At 40.0% G+C, this 23,963-nt stretch overlaps 1 protein-coding gene across 7 annotated transcripts in view; it reads right to left on the reverse strand.

Annotated features, from left to right (window-relative positions):
- NAV3 (neuron navigator 3) overlaps positions 1–23,963 on the reverse strand; it is a 642,886-nt gene that overhangs the window by 152,115 nt on the left and 466,808 nt on the right. For 6 of the 7 annotated variants that reach the window (XM_056574065.1, XM_056574058.1, XM_056574061.1 and 3 more), the window contains 3 exons: positions 20,383–21,337; positions 16,678–16,790; positions 833–941 (listed from right to left, as the gene is read on the reverse strand). In XM_056574065.1, coding sequence (XP_056430040.1) covers positions 833–941; positions 16,678–16,790; positions 20,383–21,337 — 1,177 coding nt within the window. The remainder of the gene's footprint in view (positions 1–832; positions 942–16,677; positions 16,791–20,382; positions 21,338–23,963) is intronic. The other variant, XM_056574060.1, reaches the window with a different exon arrangement.

Genomic DNA, 23,963 nt, shown 5'->3' on the forward strand with positions numbered 1-23,963 from the left:
ATAAAGGAAACTGGCCCTATTTTATGCTGCCCATGGTTTGGGCATTGTGATGCCCTTTAGGGCTGGCATGCAAGCATCTTGTAGGAACAGTGAGGGACCACATCCTATTGTAGGCGAATTGTATTCCTTCCAGAATTTTCCAATGATGTTAATAAAATGTTTCCTAACTTTTTATAAAGGAAGTGACAAATGTGAAACCTTAACTTTGTAACTTAATTATTTGAAGGGTGCAGATTCTAGAAATGTGTGTGTTTCAGAAAGTCGTGCGTGTCTGTATTGGAATGTGCAATAAGAAGGTTTTATTAGCAGTTTCCTGGTAATGCTGTAATATATGCTCATACTATGCATAAATAGAACTACACAAATACAAATGTCAAATAACAGCAAATAATAAAACAAAAAGAAGCATCCAGCGAACAAATGTGACCTTTAAAACAGTATGGTTATGAATGCTTTCTGTTTTGATTGAATATATAATATTATTATTGATGTTACACGGGCTGATGGTAGAAAGAATATAGAGATTGCTTCATTGTGTTTTGTTGTATGAAGTTTTCTATATTGGATATTTCTAGAGATACATACGTTAGTGAGTAGCAGCTGTTTAGTCTTCCTGTATATCTGTTTGGGGCACGAATTACACTGCAGCTATTGAAACAAAGCACTAAAAAGTAGTGTCGTCTCATGGTGCTTATCTCTGGATGCAGATTTGGCAGTGTTGTATTATTGCTTTGGAAAACCATGAAACAATGCTTCAGCTGGCTCAACCATCAAGGTCTCCACCTACATGAAACACACAAATCTACAAATGGGAAAAGGAGGTCAACCATACCTGTGGCTTATTTGAGTCCCACGTAAACTGGACATGGTTTCTTCTAGATTTTGCCTAAGATCTGCTATATTCTTCACAGTTCTCATCCTCCGTGCTTCTGGATCTTCACCTAAACACAATAATTCATTACAAATGAGTTACTATCACTATATAGCCAGAACATGGTGATGCCTTTGCCTTGCTATTTGTCACAGTCCAAAATTTCTTTAAATTATAAGTGAGCTAACCTATTGCCATGACTTTTAAGTTGATGGATGACCCTTGCAGCCATTGCAAACCCTTGCTCAAATCCCCAGTTAAGCCTTGCACCATATTTCATTATAACTTAAATGGGTACTCCACCCCTAAACATGTTAACTTCTATCCAAAGTATAGGGGATAACATGTTGTTGGGACCCTCTGCTGCTATCTCTAGAGCGACACCCCGTAATCCGATGCATGGAGCAAACTCACCTCCGTCATGTCCCCATCGGCTAATATCATAGATATAACAAAAAAACAACAAAAATGCAAACTCAGTGTAGTGTTTGAGAGAATTATTAGCTACACAATAATAATAATATTGGACAGTCTATTAAATAAATGTAAGTACTGTATATATTACCAGGTCAAAATGTTTAAAAATGGCCTCAATTTATCTTTAAAATGCCCTCTCAACCCAATAAAACATATTACTTCTATTTAAAAATCTTAAGCCTTCCAGTACTTATCAGCTGCTGTATGTTCCAGAGGAAGTTGTGTAATTCTTTCTGGTGCTCTCTGCTGCTACTTCTGTCTGTGTCTGGAACTGCCCAGAGCAGAATAGGTTTTCTATGAGGATTTGCTCCAGACAATTCCTGATACGAACAGAGGTGGCAGCAGACAGCACTGTAGTTAGACTGGAAAAAAACTACACAACTTTCTCTGCACTTGACGGATTAAGATTTTTAAATAATGATGTTACTTAAATAAATAATTAATTAAATAAGTAATTTAGAAATCTGTTTAACTTTCCAGCACCAGTTGATTAGAAAAAAAAATCCTCTGGAGTACCCCTTAAAGTTAGAGAAATAGGAAGAGAACATTCTTAACCTCTTAAGGACCCATGACGTATGCATACGTCATGGGTCCCGGTCCTGCGATATAACGCGGGGTCACACGGTGACCCCGCATCATATCGCGGCGGGCCCGGCGTCATAGTGAAGCCGGGACCCGCCTCTAATAGCGCGCGGCACTGATCGCTGTGCCGCGCGCTATTAACCCTTTAGCCGCGCGCTCAAAGCTGAGCCGCGCGGCTAAAAACGAAAGTAAAAGTGCCCGGCTAGCTCAGGGAGCTGTTCGGGATCGCCGCGGTATAATTGCGGCATCCCGAACAGCTGTAGCACAGGAGGAGGTCTTCTTACCTTCTCCTGTGCTGTCCGATCGCCGAATGAATGCTTCAAGCCTGAGATCCAGGCTTGAGCATTCAATCGCCGAAAACACTGATTGATCCATTCCTATGGCGATGGATCAATCAGTGTAAAAGATCAGTAAATGCAATGTTATAGCCCCTTATGGGAGCTATAATGTTGCATAAGAAAAGTGTAAAAAAATCATTAACCCTTTCAATTATCCCTTCCCCTAATAAAAGTTTAAATCACCCGGCATTTCCAAAAATAAAAAAAACATTATGTAAATAATAATAAAAATAAACATATGTAGTATCGCCGCGTGCGGAAATGTCCGATTTATAAAAATATACCGCTTTTTAAACCGCTCGTTCAATGGTGTACGCGCAAAAAAATTCCAAAGTCCAAAATAGCGCATTTTTGATCACTTTTTATACCACAAAAAAGTGAATAAAAAAAGTGATCAAAAAGTCTGATCAGAACAAAAATGGTACCGCTAAAAACTTCATATGACAGCGCAAAAAATGAGTCCTCAAAGCGCCCTGAACACAGAAAAATAAAAAAGTTATAGGGGTCAAAAGATGACCATTTTAAACGTATACATTTTCCTGCATGTATTCATGATTTTTTTCGGAAGTGATACAAATTCAAACCTATACAAGTAGGGTATCATTTTAACCGTATGGACCTACAGAATAAAGATAAGGTATCATTTTTGACAAAAAATTTACTGCGTAAAAATAGAAGCCCCCAAAACTTACAAAATAGTGTTTTTTCATCAATTTTGTCGCACATTGATTTTCTTTCCCGTTTCACCGTAGATTTTTGGGTAAAATGACTAATGTCATTACAAAGTAGAATTAGTGACGCAAAAATTAAGCCATTATATATAATTTTAGGTGAAAATTTTTAAGAGTTATGATTTTTTAAAGTTAAGGAGGAAAAATTGAAAATGAAAAAACAGAAAAAGCCCGGGTCCTTAAGGGGTTAATATATATATTACAAAAATCTAAACCATAGTTCCAATTGATTGCTGCAAACTCTTTCATGTTTTTCCCTGCAGAGTGGTGCTTTCAGCCACCCACTTGTGCCCAAGCCACCCACTTGTGCAGGAAAATGAAGTCAGTCCCATTCATCTGGATGACCAAGGAGTGCTTTGGACCCTTAAAGCTCAGGATCAGGGATCCCAGATATCTGATCCTCACCAGTAATAATGTATCCTAGTGATTTAGAATAACCCATTAAATATGTCTATTTGTCCACAAGGTCCTTTACAGTTACAATAGGGAAATATTGTATTATTGTGGTATGCCATGGTGAGACAATTACTGCAGTAGAGTGGTACATATAGGCATGCTGACATGGGCAGCTGGCAGAGATAACACTTGGGAACTGGGCCAGCAGCAATTAACTGGCACTTACACTGAAGAGTAGGGAAATGATGAGGCTAAGATTAGACCAACTCTGATGGGACAGAAGCCTATCGAAATATAGATGACAGATTCAGTGCATCCCTCACTCATTGGCAGCATTGTCCTCAGTGTCACTTACATATTAAATATTTGAAAGTGAAGTTTACAGCAATTACAATCAATGGATAGATATACTGTATACATGATAGATATGCAAATGTATCAGCAAAATAAACTCATTAAACTGGGAATTAAGACAATTTTACACAATGATCTTAAAAAGTACTTAAAAAGTAGTCATGTCCAGCATACACATAGTATATAAATACTTTAAACTACAATGAACACCATTGCTACTTGAAACAAACAATCTTTTACATTCCTCAATCTTAACCTTTCCAAAAATATGAATATTTTGAACTTATAGATACAAATGCCTATCTAGGACAGACCAATAGCACTATTCATCCTGTGCTTCCTTCTTCATAAACATAATGTTAGAATACTAAGACTTATTTAAAGTCCAGACTTGAGTTTCTGTAGAAAGATGAGTTGTATTTACTTGACCAAGGACACTTTGCTGTTAGTAACATTCAATTTAAAAATGTAATCTCACATATGCCAACATGACTTAGAAATTATTGAAAACAACATTAAAATACTTTACTTTAGATGAGAACTTAAACTTATATAGGATATCCAAGTTTTTGGGTTTGTTTTTACATTGGGATACGCTTTTTAACTCACCAAGTGATTCACAATACAATGCCTGTTCTAGATCAACCAGCATGGTCATGATGACTTCCTCATCCAAATAAGCAGTTCCTTCCCGTAAGCAATTATCCTCCTCTTCCTCAGACCAGCTCTTGCGAATATCCCATACATTAGCATTGGGCTGGTTATCCACGAGCTGGGAACATCCTGCCACTGAAAACATCAATACATCTTGATTTCCGGTAAAATGATATGATGATCTCCGCTGTGAAGTACAATTGGCAGCCCCGGTTTTGGTTTCCCATGATGCAGCAGGAAGAAGAGTGTGTAGAGACTGGGAGAACACCTTTGACAGACAACTAGTAGACTTTTGAACTTCCTCTTCCCGCTGAACAAACTGAAGTTGGGAGTTGGAGGCCTCTTGGTGCCAGCTTGCCTGGTACGAGAAGAGCATGCCATTTTCTGTGCTTCCGCTGATAAACGAGAGGTTTGTCATAGACTTTTGTTTCCTGAGACGAGCATCTCTTCGGACATTCTTCTTCTTGACAAGTGGCAATTCAGTAGGGCGCTGCATCTTTCAATAATTGAGATTTTCATGAAGACGATGGTGAAAAATGTAGGTTCCACCTTGCAGGCATGTGCTATATTTTGCAGTGTAAAACACCAAACCCATCTCTGTGCCACAACTGCAGAGATAGCAGTTACATGGTTAGAAATCCTTAGGATACAGATGTACAGCATGTTCCTTCAGCACACCAGCCCAGCCCAGGAGTATAACCCACTTCTCTCTCTGCATCATGCAGCCGGATGGCTTCAAATCCAATATCTTCATCTTGACAGAATCCTTAATGAAAATGTCCTTTTCTCCTTGTGTTCTCCTTGCCACCTAAAGACGATGTCTCTAAACACAGATCCCCAACATTTTGTCTGACACAGTGCTGCAAGTACAGTGTGCTCACGTCAGAGCTGGATCCAAGTGAAGCACAGCCCTGCACAAGTCGTCTGCAAACATTTAGTATTCAACCTGCATCCTGAGATTTGACTCTTCCCGTGCACTGCAGTACATGCTGCTAGCTGCCATGGCAGCGGGCGGCCTCTAGATAAGACCAAGCTGCTGTCCGGAACACAATGCGACAGGTCATCTATTTCAGTGTTACCCAACCAGGGTGCCTCCAGATGTTGCAAAACTACAACTCCCAGCATGCCTGGACTAGTGTTGGGCGCGAATATTTAAAATGCTAATTTTTTACAGCGAATATTGGTACTTCACGATTTTGCGAATATTTAGAATATAGCGCTATATATTCGTAATGAGGAATATTTGTTTTTTTTCTGTACAGTACACATCACAACAATGACATGTACTGTGTAAAAAAAAAGTGATAAATAGTGTTGGGTAGGTTAGTTTAGCAGATAGGTTCTAGTGTAGGGTATAGTGTTAGTTGAAAGATATAATTGCGCCTAATCATGGAAAAAAAATCATGGGGAAAAAAATCATGGGGAAAAAAAGTGAACAAACATAGTGAATATGCGAATGTTGCGAATATAGGATAAATATTCGTCCATACATCTGCGAAATATTGCAAATTCAAATATGGCCCCTGCCGCTCATCACTAACCTGGACAACTTTTGGAAGTTGTAGTTTTGCAACACCTGGAGGCACCCTGGTTGGGAAACACTGGTCTATTTACAGGTTAAAATTCAGATATTTTGTTGTGTCTGTGCATCTTAATAACCCATTAACGACCACTGACGTCTGTATTCGTCCATGTGCTGTTAACAGGGTATGACGCGGGCTCCCGACTCGAACCTGCGACATACAGGCCGGCCCCCAGCTGATTCCTGTAACTGGGGGCCGGCGTTAATAGCAGATATGCGGCGATCGCCACGGCCAGCTATTAACCCTTTAGATTGCCACTGTCAAAGTTGTCAGCGGCGTCAAAAGGTGCCTTTATCCTGTCGCTGGTGGTCCAGTGGGGGGTCGATCCACTGCTGAGGTAGCCCGAGGGCTTACCTCTCCTGTAGTGCCAGCTCCTGCGCTGAGAATGATAAAGCCTGGCAGGGCAGAGCACACAGATTGGTGTGGTTCTATGGAACTACATTGATCTGTATGAGGAATCAAATGATTCCTTCTAAAAGTCCCCTAAGTGGACTAAAAGTGTAATAAAAAATAAATAAATAAAAAGTAAAAAAAAAGTTTATATCACCCCCCTTTTCCCAAATTCCATATAAAAAATATATAAACATAATAAAAATAAACATATCTGGTATTGCCGCGTGTGTAAATGTCCAAACTATAAAACATATAGTTAATTAAACCGTATGGTTAATGGTGTACACGCAAAAAAATTCCAAATAGCATATTTTGGGTAACTTTTTATACCATAAAAATTTTTATAAAAAGCAATCAAAAAGTCCGATCAAAACAAAAATGGTACCGATAAAAACTTCAGATCATGGCGCAAAAAATGAGTCCTCATACCGCCCCGTACGCGAAAAAATTAAAAAGTTATAGGGGTCAGAGAGGAAATTTTTAAATGTATTAATTTTTGTGCATGTAGTTATGATTTTTTCCAGAAGTACGACAAAATCAAACCTATATAAGTAGGGTATCATTTTAATCATATGGACCTACAGAATAAAGAGAATGCGTTGAAACGGACGCCCCCAAAATTTACAAAAAGGTGTTTTTTCGTACATTTTGTCGCACAATGATTTTTTTTTTCCGTTTCGGGTAAAATGACTGACGCCATTACAAAGTAGAATTGGTGGCGCAAAAAAAGAGCCCTCATATGGGTTTTTTAAGTGCAAAATTGAAAGGGTTGTGATTTTTAAAAGGTAAGGAGGAAAAAACGGAAGTGCAAAAACAGAAAAACGCTTGGTCCTTAAGGGGTTAAATAAATGCATTCAAAGTGCATGTATGTATTGTAAATGAAGGGCATCTGATACTGACACTTATGTGGCTATGAAACTTGTTTCTGGAATTTGCCAATAGGTTAACAGTTTTAACCCCTTAAGGACTCAGGGTTTTTCCGTTTTTGCACTTTCGTTTTTTCCTCCTTACATTTTAAAAATCATAACCCTTTCAATTTTCCACCTAAAAATCCATATTATGGCTTATTTTTTGTGTCGCCAATTCTACTTTGCAGTGACATTAGTCATTTTACCCAAAAATGCACGGCGAAACGGAAAAAAAAATCATTGTGCGACAAAATCGGAAAAAAAACGCCATTTTGTAACTTTTGGGGGCTTTCGTTTCTACGCAGTGCATATTTCGGTAAAAATTACACCTTATCATTATTCTGTAGGTCCATACGGTTAAAATGATACCCTACTTATATAGGTTTGATTTTGTCGCACTTCTGGAAAAAATCATAACTACATGCAGGAAAATTTATACGTTTAAAAATGTCATCTTCTGACCCCTATAACTTTTTTATTTTTCCATGTATGGGGTGGTATGAGGACTCATTTTTTGCGCCGTGATCTGAAGTTTTTATCGGTATGATTTTTGTTTTGATCGGACTTTTTGATCACTTTTTATTCATTTTTTAACCCCTTAAGGACTCAGCCCATTTTGGCCTTAAGGACTCAGACAATTTCATTTTTACGTTTTCATTTTTTCCTCCTCGCCTTCTAAAAATCATAACTCTTTTATATTTTCATCCACAGACTATATCATAAAATGTATGGCGCAACCAAAAAACACTATTTTTGTGGGGAAATTAAAACGAAAAACGCAATTTTGCTAATTTTGGAAGGTTTTGTTTTCACGCCGTACAATTTCTGGTAAAAATGACATGTGTTCTTTATTCTGAGGGTCAATACGATTAAAATGATACCCATTATTATATACTTTTATATTATTGTTGCGCTTAAAAAAAATCACAAACTTTTTAACCAAATTAGTACGTTTATAATCCCTTTATTTTGATGACCTATAACTTTTTTATTTTTCCGTATAAGCGGCGGTATGGGGGCTCATTTTTTGCGCCATGATCTGTACTTTTTTTTGATACCACATTTGTATATAAAAAACTTTTAATACATTTTTTATAATATTTTTTTTAATAAAATGTATTAAAAAAGTAGGAATTTTGGACTTTTTTAATTTTTTTTCGTTCACGCCGTTCACCGTACGGGATCATTAACATTTTATTTTAATAGTTCGGACATTTACGCACGCGGCGATACCAAATATGTCTATAAAAAATGTTTTTTACGCTTTTTGGGGGTAAAATAGGAAAAAACGGACGTTTTACTTTTTTATTGGGGGAGGGGATTTTTCACTTTTTTTTTACTTTTACTTTTACATTTTTTTACATTTTTTTTTACACTTGAATAGTCCCCATAGGGGACTATTCATAGCAATACCATGATTGCTAATACTGATCTGTTCTATGTATAGGACATAGAACAGATCAGTATTATCGGTCATCTCCTGCTCTGGTCTGCTCGATCACAGACCAGAGCAGGAGACGCCGGGAGCTGCACGGAGGAAGGTGAGGGGACCTCCGTGCGGCGTTATGAATGATCGGATCCCCGCAGCAGCGCTGCGGGCGATCCGATCGTTCATTTTAATCGCGAACTCCCGCAGATGCCGGGATCTGTATTGATCCCGGCACCTGAGGGGTTAATGGCGGACGCCCGCGAGATCGCGGGCGTCGGCCATTGCCGGCGGGTCCCTGGCTGCGATCAGCAGCCGGGATCAGCCGCGCATGACACGGGCATCGCTCCGATGCCCGCGGTTATGCTTAGGACGTAAATGTACGTCCTGGTGCGTTAAGTACCACCTCACCAGGACGTACATTTACGTCCTGCGTCCTTAAGGGGTTAATGGTATAAAAAGTGACCAAAATACGCTTTTTTGGACTTTGTAATTTTTTTGCGCGTACGCCATTGACCGTACGGCTTAATTAATTATATATTTTTATAGTTCGGACATTTACGCACGCGACGATATCACATATGTTTATTTTTTATTTTTTTACACTTATTTTTTTTATGGGAAAAGGGGGGTGATTCAAACTTTTATTAGGGAAGGGGTTAAATGACCTTTATTAACACTTTTTTTTTACATTTTTTTTGCAGTGTTATAGGTCCCATAGGGACCTATAACACTGCACACACTGATCTCCTATGCTGATCACTGGCGTGTATTAACACGCCTGTGATCAGCATTATCGGCGCTTGACTGCTCCTGCCTGGATCTCAGGCACGGAGCAGTCATTCGTCGATCGGACACCGGGGAGGCAGGTAAGAGCCCTCCCGGTGTCCGATCAGCTGTTCGGGACGCCGCGATTTCACCGCGGCGGTCCCGAACAGCCCGACTGAGCAGCCGGGTCAGTTTCAGTTTCACTTTAGAAGCGGCGGTCAGCTTTGACCGCTGCTTCTAAAGGGTTAATACCGCACATCGCCGCGATCGGCAATGTGTGGTATTAGCCGCGGGTCCCGGCCATTGATTAGCGCCGGGACCGACGCGATATGATGCGGGATCGCGGCGCGATCCCGCTTCATATCGCGGGAGCCGGCGCAGGACGTAAATATACGTCCTGCGTCGTTAAGGGGTTAATTTTAACATGCCTTATGACAGTGTTTCCCAATCAGGGTGCCTCCAGATGTTGCAAAACTATAACTCCCAGCATGCCCGGACAGCTGTCCGGGCATGCTGGGAGTTGTAGTTTTGCAACACCTGGAGGCACCCTTGTTGAAAAACACTGTCTTATGACAACCACGTAATTGTCATAATTGTCTGCTGATACATAGATATGTGACATTGGTCTGGGAATATACTGTCTTTTTCCTAATATATAGAATGAAATGGCTCCATAATCGAGTTAGCATTTTTGTTCCCTGCAGCATCTGCGCAGTCCAAAAATAAATGTGTGCTGAGGAGGAGAAGTTCACTGTAGTGTCACTGCCTACGGCAAGGCATTCACATCACAAGTTTACAGTACAGTCCAAAGGCAGAAGAATATTGAGCTTTGTTTAGTAAAAGAGACTGTGACTTCAATGTCATATGCAATGTCATATGCAAGGGAAATTAGTTATAGTAAATTGCAAAAAGGGTGTCCCCTGTTAGACTTTATGATAGTCTAATGCTATTTCTCATATTAGGGCTCATATTTAAAGTGGAGCAGTCATCTGTACCAAAAAACAGACTGTGGCCTTATTCTCCTAAGGCTGCAATCACACTATGTTTCATCCATACGGGGACCAGTTCCAGCTGGGGGATGGGAATCCCAGACGGACCTGGCCCCCATCTCATTCCTTTGAATGAGCCGATTGGAGTCAGATAGTGACTCCGGTCGGCTCATTCCCCCCCGCGTATCTGGTTTTCTGGCCGGACTGAAAACCGGGGTATGCTGCGGTCTTAATAAATGTAGTGTGAATGCAGCCTTAGATAGTTATCTGACTGATAGCTGCTAATTCCTATATTCAACACACCATCTTTTATGCTTTTTACCAGTTTTACTACATAAGTTTTTTTGTTTGTTTGTTTTTCACTTTATATTATATATTGAAATCGTAGGACACAATTACCGTATTTTCTTTTATTGTGTTCAAAATTGGAAATTACACGTTTGACTTGAATTTTTATAAAAAATAAGCATGTTAAGCCTCCAGTGTAGTCAAAAATACCTTTGTGGAACAACTAGGTCTGCCTTACACTTAGAGGACATTCCCTTAGAACAGTGTTTTTCAATCTTTTTCGCGATTGTACCACCAAAGGGTGAAAGTATGTCTTCAGGTACCCCTCGCGTGGAACTTACGCGCAAAGGGGTATCCGCAGACAAAATAAGTCATAAAAGTACTTCATTTTCATAGTGGCATGTGCTTACCTTTCTAATGCGATACTAATGCGATACTTAATCCCCTTGTGCCATTATACCCCCTCCCTCTGATCCCCTTTTGCCATAATCAGATAATGGCAAAAGGGAATCAGAGGGAGGGGAGAATAATGGCACAAGGGGATTAAGATGGAGGGGGGGGGGGGGGGAATGATTACCCCCTCCCCCCATATTAATCCCTTTGTGCCATTATCCCTCCATCTTAAAGGGGTATTCCAGGAAAAAACTTTTTTTTATATGTCAACTGGCTCCGGAAAGTTAAATAGATTTGTAAATTACTTCTATTAAAAAATCTTAATCCTTCCAATAGTTACTAGCGTCTGAAGTTGAGTTGCTGTTTTCTGTCTAACTGCTTTCTGATGACTCGCGTCCTGGGAGCTGTCCAGCTCCTATGGGGATATTTTCCCATCACGCAAGGGATATTTTCCCATCATGCACAGCTCCCGGGACGCGACATCATCATTGAGCAGTTAGACAGAAAACTTCAGAAGCTAATAACTATTGGAAGGATTAAGATTTTTTAATAGAAGTAATTTACAAATCTGTTTAACTTTCTGGAGCCAGTTGATATATAAAAAAAAGTTTTTGCCCTTTAATCCCCTTTTTCCATTATCCCCCCCCCCCCTCCATCTTAATTCCCTTTTGCCATTATCACCTCATCCATCTTAATCCCCTTGTGCCATTATTTCCCCCTCCGATCCCCCTGGGCCAATATAGGAGATACATACAATAACACCCTCCCATACTGCGGTGTTACACTTAGTTTAACATGCTTACCAGGCCTGTGTCTATCCTGTTTGGTGGGAGTTGGAGGGCCAAACTGACGGGTGACGTTCTTCTGCGCTGTGCTGGCACCTCCGCGTAAGTCAGGCCCAGCAGCCACTGTAGCTCACATAAACTGTGGTGTCCAATTCATGCCCTGTGCTGACAAATACTGGCCAATGCATGGCCAGCATTTGTCAGCAAATTTCTGTAACCCCAAATAACCCTTGGCGTACCCCTAGCGTTACGTGTACCCCTTGTTAAGAAGAAGCAGTGGTAGGCGGGAGTGAGAGTTAGACACTTAGTATGGATACTTGGCTGGCAGGTTGTCAGGTTCGTGATGCCAGAAGTAGGGTTGTAGTTATATGTGTGACTGATGATGAGGAATGTTTTGCTCAGAGGCTGAAGTGTAACAACCCTGCAGTTAACTGACAGTTCCCACTAACCACAACTCTAAATAAAGCAGCTATGCATATCAAAGTTCTGGGAAAATATACCTCGAAAGTCATGTTATTAAGGGATAACAGCTTGTTTTTGCTGATGTTGCAGATCCAATATAGCAGAAAAAAGTGATGATGATACAGACTGGGAATATCCCACACAGATACTTTAGGAAGAGATAGCTGGTAACATGTCACTGTTGTAGTTCTGTGCAGAGTATAGACTTAGGAATTGTTTGTGTTGTAGTCCTCCTGAGTAGATTTGTTCTCTATACGTGATACGTGGGCACAAAGTCATGTGACAGTTCTGCGTTTACTGCACTGTACTTGCAGGATGAGACTCCAGACTTTAGAGTGACTTGATTTGAGACTGAATTCTGTTCTGGCAGCTATCCAAGTGTGTAATTCAGGAGCCTTCATGGGGGAGAGTTCCGTGGTAAACTTTGCAAAGTCTCCCTCCCTCACCTACGTTTTCTTGAGTTACTCTGAGACGTCGCTGACCTGAGGACATCGCGAAGGGAAACTCCAGATGTTAGTCTGTCACTTTGGATAAGCGGGCCCAGACGATACCCGAACCTCTTTCTTTGCTAAAGTGCCCGTCAGCTTTGTTTTTGTCCCTAAAGTATCCATTGGGGATGGTACTACTCCTATAGTGAGACATGACAGAAAGGTTGCAGCTTGTTGTCTAGACCTGGAATATTGTAATTAGAGGCAGATTCCCACTGACTGTGTGAGAGCTGCTGCTTGGGATGTTACTTATTCTCTGGCTAAGGCCAGACTGTGTCAAACATGGGCCTAAGGTTTCTCCCTTGTCCCTAGGAACTGGGGAGGAGACAGGACAGCCCTTAGCCCTTAATTGGCTAAAAGTTGGACATGTGACATGTTACCAGCTTTACAAAGTGAAGAAAAGTATTTTGGGCACAGACAGATAACCTCTTGCACTACAATAAGGCTTAGTGCATGCAGGAAGCAAATAAAGGCATGGCAAAATACACTTACATAAAAACACATTTAAAGACAAAGACCTGAAACTGAGCTGGGGAGCTCTGAGGCAACATCCACCTGAACAGTATTCAAGGTAGCAAAAGGTGACCCCCGCTCTGGGACACCACAAAGCTATAATAAGCAAAACCTGGGTCGGGCAGAGTGAAGTTGGTGCTGTGAAAAGCCTTGTGATTGATTTTTATGAAATGTTCATTTTTTATATATCCCTGTATGAGGATTGCAATAAATTAGAGACTTTTATATAGAAAGGGCTTCACAATGCAGGCACTTGTGAGGTAGAGTGTGAATACTCACTTTAAGAAGAATGAAGCAGGAATATGGCACAGCACAAACTGTGTGTGTGTCTGTGATGATACATGGAGTTGAAAGCACATTTAAAGAGGTACTACGCTGAAAACATCTTATTATGATGATTATGTAATAGTTTGTAATTAACATTTTGAAATGACACATTTAAAGGGGTTATCCACCATAAAGTGATTTTAGTACATACCTAGACATGCTTAGGAAGGATCTGTGCTTGCCTTGGTGTTAAATGGCTTTGTTGTTAGATTATTATAACACTAGGGATAATTTTTTTAAGGGAAAAATGTGACAGCCGCCACCCCCCCCCCCCCTCCCATAAACTTGCATTGAGAGGGCGGAACATGACATCACACGGGGGCGGAGCCATGACATCACAATACTCCGGCTCCGATATCGTGATTTATCAGACCTGGAGCGATGTTCACTCCAGAGGCTGATGGTAACGGGGGGCTGCATGAAAGATTGCGGGGCCAGAGTAGCCCTTAGAAGGGGTTGATCTGTAGATGACATTTATTACTTTAAAAATTTCTGAGCTTCAGCCATAGGTTTAAAATTGTTCTACTGTAGCTAGATCAGGAGGATATAACTTCTCATTGTTTCTGTTATTTAGCACTGAAAGAGTGTGTCTGCAGTATACACTCTGTATTTAAGCTGTGCTCAAATTAAAGCTGTGCTCAAATGTATTTTTAACAGCATACAAAATAAGTGTCATGTTTTCCCATGTTGCAAGGCAGTGCAAGACATTACATCAGTAGTCAGGTGTTCAGAGGAACCTGTCCTGCCTCAATGGGTGGAGTGACTGCTGTGTGGGAGATCATTTTGCAAGAATTTGCAACAGCTGGAGGCACCCTGGTCAGAATACACTGGTCAATTGCAGTACAGATGTGTTTCAATAAGTGGGGTGAATGATGTATGGGAGGAATAAAAATGACCTCACATTTACAAACAATAAACTATGGGATTTGTAGTTTGAGACAGCAAACTCCAACATTGCACAAAAAGATAGCTCCAGCGTTATGTTAAAGGGGTATTCCGGGCAAAAACATTTTATCCCCTATCCAAAGGATAGGGGATAAGATGTCTGATCGCGGGCGGCCCGCTGCTGAGACCCCCCGCGATCTCCCTGCAGCACCCGCATTCTATGCGGGTGCTGAATCTCCAGTTTCGAAAACTCCTCGGGTTTCCGGGACTGGGGACGTCACGTCACGCCCCCTACATTCATGTCTATGGGAGGGGGCGTGATGGTGGTCCCAAACAGCCCACTGAGCTAACCGGCAACGGTGATCTCCAGTGTTAGATGCTGCAAACAACTTTGATTGCAGCGTCTAAAGGGTTACTACTGGACATCAGCCTGATCGGCGATGTCTGGTATCAGCCGCGGGTCCTGGTTGCTGATAGCAACCGGGACCCACTGGGTGTGATGCGCGCTCACCTGCTGAACGCACGTCATACAGTGGCAGGCCGCAGTCGACATAAAAAAAATGGGTCCGTCTTTAAGGAGTTAAAAATCTTAATCCTTCCAGTACTTATCGGCTCCTGTATGCTCCACAGGAAGTTCTTTTATTTTTTTATTTCATTTCTGTCTGACAACAATGCTCTCTGCGGACACCTCTGTCCATGTCAGGAACTGTCCAGAGCAGGATAGGTTTGCTATGGGAATTTTCTCCTGCTCAGAACGGTTCCTGACACGGACAGAGGTGTCAGCAGAGAGCACTGTGGTCAGACCGAAAATAAATTCAAAAAGAAAAGAACTTCCTGTGGCGCATACAGCAGCTGAAGAGTAGAGAAGAGCAAACGTTTTAAAAGTTGGATTCTGTTGGTTTCCTGAAAGTTATGTTTGTGACCAAACTAATTCTGTCCGAACCTGTACTTCACTAATAGCTCTGTTAGGTCACCTAGGAGTGTATCTATGTATCTTGAGCTGTTTCATAAGGCAATGTTTTTTTCAAAGTTACGGCAACATGTATGACTATGGGTAAATGGATGGTACCCGGTGGTAACCAACAGGTTGAATAAAAACACACAGCAATAGGTGATTTTTTTTATATACTTTTTTAAAATTCATGTCCAAAAATGATTCAATTTTGAAGGCAGAAACCTGCAGTTCTTTATGCACACAGATAATCAATGGCTTTTTCCAAGTAGTCCAAAAGGTATCCTTTTTGGGAGTAACAATAGGTACTGTGCCGTGAGAGTGAAGAAGCAATAGTTTATTACTGAACAATGATTCCCTTTTTGGGGCATAGCAACAGGATTGGCACCCTAAACCATAAAACCCTCTATGCACAGCTTACCTTCAATTAAAATGGATTTTGCAGAACATGTGCAGATTCCCGCACTGCTGCTTTACTACAATTAATAGATATGTGTGCTCCTATCTGTGTTGTTCCCTGTCCCTCACCTAAAACTTTTTACCTCTACAATGGCTGTTGAAGCTATGTGCATAGGCTTTTATAGTGACTTTGACATCACCCCTATACTGCCTCCTGATTGGCTGGGAGAGCTGTTTGTTTGCCTGAGGTCATGTGATCCTTCTTCCTTTTTGCCATGTGGCTGATGTTATTTTAGCAGGTTCTGTTGGTGAGCGGGACATTCATTTGTTCTGTACAGATTGCCGCTGAGCCCACCTTGAATCATCTTTTCTTGGAACCTGTGAACCCCAGTTGGATACCAGGGACCAACATTCGACAATTTTGATAATCAACTACAATACAACACATATCATTCAAAGCAATGATCATTGCTGAGTGGCTTTTTGGAAAAATACTACTGTTATTGTGGCAGTTTTTTATTTATTTATTTATTTATTTTTTTAACCAAAGCCAGAAGTGGATTCAAAAGGAATGAGAGATATAAAGAAAAGACTGATACCTCTCCATTCTTTTGGGACCATGTCTAGCTTTGCATCAAAAGCTGCAGTGGAAGTTTTCCAAAAACCCTGTTATTGTGACTTATTTGTGTGCTTAGTTATTGGCTGAAATACTTACCAGAAATTTCCTCCAGGCACTGTTTGGCTGTCTTACTATATAATGACTCACTTTTAGTTGGGCTTGTGCATGAATCAGCAGGTAGTAAGGTACTGGTCTCATCTGAGTGTGTTCTGCAATGAAGAAGATTACTCATCTTTATCTCTAATATCATTTTTTGCAAATCTTAAGAATCAATATTCATGATAATTAACGGTAGCGTTCATGCAGTATATCCATCGGCTGGTGGCCGCTTAACATTAAAAAGGAGCTCTAATAGCGACAATGTTTTCATAAATAATGCAAAAGGAAAGTGGTGTTGCTAGCAGAGATATAGCACTCTGGAGATTATACTGTTATCTCACAAATGCACCAACCCACTTGAAAATGATTACTTGAATGTTAGGTCTCTTATGATGTTTATAATCAGCTCATGCAGACAACTATGTACCATCAAAGAACACTGCCTCTCAGAGGAAGCTCACAAGGACTCAACCATTAAGTAGCCCTCTTAATATAAAACTTCATGGAATGGCAAGCCGACTCTGCAGATTAGAGCCCCTATGAAGCCGGCCATCCACTCTTGGTAGGCTTAGATTTAATGACACTCTATAACATTCTTAACTTGTGCATTTTGACTTAAACTCCGCTGTATTTGGGTCACGAGCAATAACAAGAATTACATTATGAACCGATTTTGTGTATGTTTAAACACACTAGGAAAACATTCACACAACCGTAACAAATGTATTTTAAGAGTCCAAAGTCCCCCTCCTCCCCCTCATCCTACTCTGTTGAAGCTAAATTTAATCACCATAGCGCCCTGTAGAGATCTAAGAACAAGTCAACAGAACAGCAGCTGGTCCATATGGTGTGGACATAATATGGATACTAAAATATAATCATATTTGGGGAGATTTATCAAAACCTGTGCAGAGGAAGAGTGGTGTAGTTGCCCATAGCAACCAATCAGATTGCTTCTTTCATTTTCCACAGGCCTCTTTAGAGGCCTGGGGAAAATGAAAGAAGCAATCTGATTGGTTGCTATGGGCAACTGCACCACTCTTCCTCTGCACAGGTTTTGCTAAATCTCCCCCATTGTGGGACATTTATCAATGTTTGCTTATGTATTCCTTTTTTTAGTTATTTTTTTCTTACAATTTTTTTTGCTTATCTGCGACTTATTTACCAACTGCTTTCAGCCTGTTGATAAATTTCTTTCGTGTAAGCACTTTTTCTTTTTTTGCTTTGGTAATGGCTTTTTCTGCTCCATGTCTGAGCTGGAGTAAATTTAGTAGGTTTTTTCATGTAATGCGACTTTTTTGCGACTTTGGCACTTGATAAATCTCTGACCGCTGCAAGTCAAAAATCACTTTTTGCTTTGGTAAGCAAGATTTTTATTTTTTTTTGCTTAGGACACTGAACATGCAAAAAGTCACAGAAAAAAAGAGAGTTGTCGCAAGTGCGACTTTTTTGCGATAATTTTAAGCAAAAAAAACCAATAAATGCTTTAATAAATGTCCCCCATTGTGCCTATATTAATGTTACTTTATTAACCGTAAATTGTCATAATATATATATATATATATATATATATATATATATATATATATATTTACTAGATAGTAGAAAATATCTGGATTTCATATATATTCTGAAGAAATTGCTACTAAAGGACCTTCTTAGGCTAGTGCTAAACAGTGTCACAGCTAGGCACACTTATAGTAAAAAGCATGGGGTTACCTAGTTTATCATTATTATAAACTGTATGATAATCTGTATATGCCATTTAGAAAAAAAAACTGGATATTGATGTGTCACAATTTTAATATTTACTCACATTTAATGTGTTTTGTTTTGTTACTCTACATTTTATATTTCTTGGTGATCCTTCCTGGAAAGCTATATTGTGCATACCATAAATAGTAATGTTTGGCATTTTATAAAGGTTATACTGTGTATAGAGATATTTTAGCAATACATGTGAACCTTGGACTATGCCATTACTGTTTGGAATTGTATTTTTGCTCCTGTCAGCTCCACACAGTACAGTATTAACCTTTACTGTATATCACATATAGAGCTGATATACGCTCGACAGCATCTTAAATTCTGCATACACATCTGTTAGTTTGCCATTATCTGGTTGACAGGTAATATAAGGAGGTATGGTTCTAAAAGTTAACCTTTAATAAGTAGTAAATAATATAGCTTGTACAGTAGATCAACAAGAGTAATTCGGAGTGTCTAATACAGATACAGGTCACTTGTCATAAGCCAGAGTGATTCCTGGAACTAAGAGCTCCAGACGTCTGTTCAGTCCTGTGGATAAAACAGTAGCACCATAACTTCTCTAAATATTATTTCATCAAGGTATTGTTCTGCTCACACACAACCTTGCTATATATCATGGTATCTGTGCTGAAAAGAGGGACCCTAGATACTGAACATGAACCTATCCCTAGTCTTGCTTCTAACAACATGTCCCTGACCCATGTCCCTGACTGCTTCAAAGCATTTTACCAGGAGGTCCCCCACCATTTTACCAGGAGGTCCCCCACTCAGCAACATGGAGAAGACATGAAATGTGTTGGAGGATGGGCTATAGGACTTATTATTAGGAACAGGACTAGGGATACGTTCTAGTTCAGTATCTAAAGTCACTGTTTCAGGATAGTCACCCTGGTATGTGCTCAGTTTAGGATTAAGAAGAACTGCAATTACATGAAAGGAAAATAAAGGACATTAAGGCCCCAGTGCATAAGAAGGAGCAAACTAGACTGTAGGTACTTGGAATCCTTAGTTCTTGGACTGACTGGGTTAAGATTAGTAACATGTATCTGCATTTTAGAATTAGTAGTTCCATAGTCTCTATATTTACAGTATTAAACACAATATGTTTTACTAATCCATTATGTTTTAGTGATCTTCACATGCAGAATATTCTATGAGACTAAGGCGGGTAGTTATGAAGACTCCCCAGCACACAGGCCCCCCCACCAGCGCACAGACTTGATAGATTTATGTAGAGGTAGTGTGCCTATGCCGAAATCTCAGAAATCTCAGAAACCTCAGCTAACTCGCGGAGATTTCAACAAGAGTTTCACAGTTTACGCTGATTTGCCAATGTAACCACCATAAATCTAACAAGCTGGTACGCAAACAAACCCTTCACCCACAAACATGCCACTTTCTCAAATTGCACTTCCTGTTTGTGAGCACTAACATTAACATAAAAAACGCACAACATCTGCAGCTAGAGCAGAAATAGTGTTTTTTATTTCTGTCTCTTTAACCAAGCAAAAACACACACACACACACACACAACTATCCCCCTAAGAGTATTCCAGTGCTACAACTTTGCAAAACCTACAACAAGCCAGCATTAAAGTGCATTTTAAAGCATTCTATTACATCTTTAAAAGGAAAAACTAAAATATTGCATGGATATAAGGATTTAGGACTCAGTAAGTACTTAGTTGACGTACCTCTGGAGGCGATTACAGCCTTCGGTCTTCTTGGGTATGAGGCCACAAGGTCTAAACACCTGGATTTGGGGATTTTCTATTCAAGAGGAATAGGAGGCCTCCAGAGCTAAATTCAAGGGTCATAGCAAATGGTCTGAATACTTATGTCTGTGCAAAATTTTAGCTTTTTATTTTGAATACATTTGATAATATTTAAAAAATTAGATTTTCACATTCTCATTTGTAGAATCTATGTTACCTGTAAATGAATGGTGCCACAGTTGCAGTATTAGGGTGTGAGTACTGTTGCTGAGGAAGTTGCACAGCCCCATTTCCTGTGAACTGGACACAAGCACCAGATGAGCCAGTTGTCACTAGGTGGGTATTGGAAGAACCAGAGACCTTCCCTTCAGTGGGCGTAGCTACTTTTTCACTGGTTGAAGATTTATGTATTGACATGGTCTGACTGCCTTTGGTAGTCCTAGTTTTTTCAGGCTCTTTTGTGGCGACAGTACCTGGAGGTGTGGTTTGTTTTGTTGCTGGCGTTTTTGACCCAGGTTTAGGGATGCCACTAGACTGAGGAATCAAGCTCTCCTTTTTGACTGGAGCTGGTTTGTTTCCTTTGGGGATCAAGCTTGCAATCTTAGAGCTCTTTTTTGACCCTTCTGATGTCTGTTCCTTTTCTTCCTTTCCAGTTTTCTCTACGTTAGATTTATTTTTATCTTTGCTCTTCTCTTCCTTATCCTTTGGCTGAGGCAACCCCTTTTTATTGCTGAGATTTTTGCTTCCAGCCTTTGAAAGGGCCAATTTGGGTGACACTTTAGGGCTATTCAAGGCAGAACTGACTTCATTTTCTCCACATTCTGATAAGGAGTCATCCTCTATGATGACCTCATTCGATCTCATGCCACCTCTAGTATTAACTAACTTAAATTTTTCAAGCATTGATTTTTGCCCAGAAGAAGCAGTTTTAATTCCTTCAGACAATGGGGGCTTTAGTCTATCAGGGGAGGGTGTAGGCGAGGTTGCAGGGCTCGGCTGCTTTACAGTCAGCATGGTAGTAGTGGCACTATGTTTAACATTCATGGATTTACTGCGCCAAGGCTTACTGGCATTTGGAGAGGGTATAGCAGAAACCACTTGCTGACCAGAGCTAGTGGGATATTGCACATTTCCATTCATGCCTGCAGACTGTTGAGGGCCTTTTGGTGATTCTGTAAAAGAAAAACAGAGTATAAGAGGTGCATTGAACTACGAACTGGAAGAAGTTTTTTTTAACATTTTTATATGTAGAATTTATTATGATGTATTCCTGTAATTTATACAGTTTTGTTGATTCTTTCCCTAAGAATATATTAATATAAAATGTAATATATATGTAGATATCTAAGTCTTTCTCATTCTATTTATCATAATTATTTTTTCATACACTTAAAAAAAAACTATGTCACTGTACCCTATTTGTCTATTTGAACATAATGAATAGTTGGGATTTGGCTATCATTTTCTTTGAGATTAGGTTTAAAATTTCCATTTTTGCATTTCAGGCCTTTGCTTTTCTCAGTGAACTGGCTCTATGCAGATGACATTTTTATTGAAGCTAAAGCTTTTGTATTACTTTTATTGAATGTGCATCACAGATAGTAACTTTATTACAGCAGAGAAAAAGTAATCTGTTGAATTAAAGGGAATCTGTCATCGGTTTCACTCGTACTAACCTGTTGTACAGGCTTGAAGTGTGGGTAACACTGATGACAATGGTTACACTGATAACAGTTATATGTACCGAAGAACCGGGATTGTGGCAGAAAGAGGCACGGAGTGAGGACCGGTAAGTATCATTGTCATCGGTTAAACCCGCACTACAAGGCAGTACAACAGGTTAGTGTGGGTGATACTGATAACAGATTCCCTTTAAACATCTCAGAAGCCTATAGGCATAGGAAGCTTAACTAGTAACTGTCATTTCAAACAACTTTCCTTTCTATATGTTTCCTAGCATATTTGAACATAATTTCACAGACCGTATCATGCCACTTGGCACTTTGTGTGCGGCCTGACAAAGCGCCAAGTGGTGTGATATGGTCTGTGGCTGGCGTGAAAAGCACTAAACAATAAAATACTATAATAACAAAAAAAGCAAAATCGAGGGACTTGGTCACGCACACAGCAAGGGTCAGGAGCCGAAGTGGATACTCAGAAAACTGGAAATCAGCATAATCAGAAGTTAGAACCATGCTAAGGAACAAGTGTGTAAGACTGTGTATCTGCATCTGTAAGTGTCCAGAGAATCTGCATTGTCCATGCAAGGAAAATTAAGGTTTCCCTCTCATCTCAGAAGCAGCAGTGCTTAGTGTAATCCATTCCTTGCTTTGATGCTATTTATTTCCTTTCTGCTCATAGCACCTTGCTAAGCCAGCGCATTAGTAACATTTCCTTCTCATGCCATCTAAATTAGTAGACTGTATAAATCATCCGCCTGCACAGTTCCAGCCTGTCCAATGCTAAGGGTAACCCATTCTTTTCTGTCCTGCTGTTTCTTTCATGTCGGCTCACATAGCAACTTGCCAAGAACCATTGCATCAGTAAATCCTTCTCACTTCACATGCCAAATATAGTGCTATCTGGCCCAGCACAGTAAAGTCTGCTCAGTGCAGCACTTTGCCATGGCATAGCAGAGATAAGAATGTAATATGTTGGGCTGTGATTGGCCAGAAAAGTAAGGGGGGAAGTGAGGGAAGTAACTATGTGTCTGGCAAACAGCCAAGCTCTTGCCCCATCCTAAAGAAAACAAGAATGAGAAATTGCTGTGCACCTTCAAGAGACCTCTCAGGGGCTAAATAACAGCAAGCTAGCACTTAAATCCCCTTTTCAGCAGCCTTAGGGTTAATCTAACAAAAACATGCAGGTATTTATTTTTCAAACAATAGGTATGCTTTAGTGCCTTATAAACCTTACATTAGTAAAGCCACACCACCACCATACCCATTATGAAAAAATTTGGTAAAACAAATTAAGAGATTGTTCCCCAAATACATATTGATTTAGTCTGTTAGAATAGATCAAGCTTATTTTTTTAAATTGGAACAATAAAAAATGCTCCTGTGTTTCAATATTTTTTCTTATACAGTATACTTGTTTTGGTATCCCCTGTTCTCATAATTCTCTGTTAGAATGTCCAGCTACAGTGGACAAGTGAGTGATTTCTGATATTATGCAGGTCAGCAAATAGGAATTAGTGCACTGGATGCAGTTTTTTTTCATCAGCATTTAACACATTAGGTGGAAATTCTAAAAGGGAACCAACAGAAATCCAGGTGGCACCATAACAAGTTAAAAAAAATAAAAAATAAATGTGTATATTTTTGGGTGAAAAAATGCTTTCTTGTCCCTGAAGCTATTACCTGTGTGCCTTGTGCTGAGACAAAATAAAGGAAGTTTGTGTGGACAAGCAGGCCTCTGTGACATGCTCCCGGCTCACACAGCAGGATGATTGACAACCCGGAAGAATGAGGTCGCCTAAGAGACACACAGGCAATAGCTGCAGGGACAGCATTTTTTCTCACCCAAAAATGTACACATTTTTTAACCATTTGTACTCATAATGGTATTATCTACATTATATAAAACATTTTGTTGATTAGATGTACACTTTAACAATGAGCACAAGAAGCTCTTTCCTACAGAACTGTCACTTTATATGTGCCTATTTATATCATACATCTAGTGCTCAGTGTTACTCATATCCCTGTTGGAGCACAGTGGTTGTTTTTACAGTGTTCACTTTACATACATATTGACAGCAATACAGCCATGTTAAACCTTTAGGTTCCTATCAGG

The sequence above is a fragment of the Hyla sarda genome, chromosome 4, assembly GCF_029499605.1.
Source record: "Hyla sarda isolate aHylSar1 chromosome 4, aHylSar1.hap1, whole genome shotgun sequence".
NCBI lineage: Eukaryota > Metazoa > Chordata > Amphibia > Anura > Hylidae > Hyla > Hyla sarda.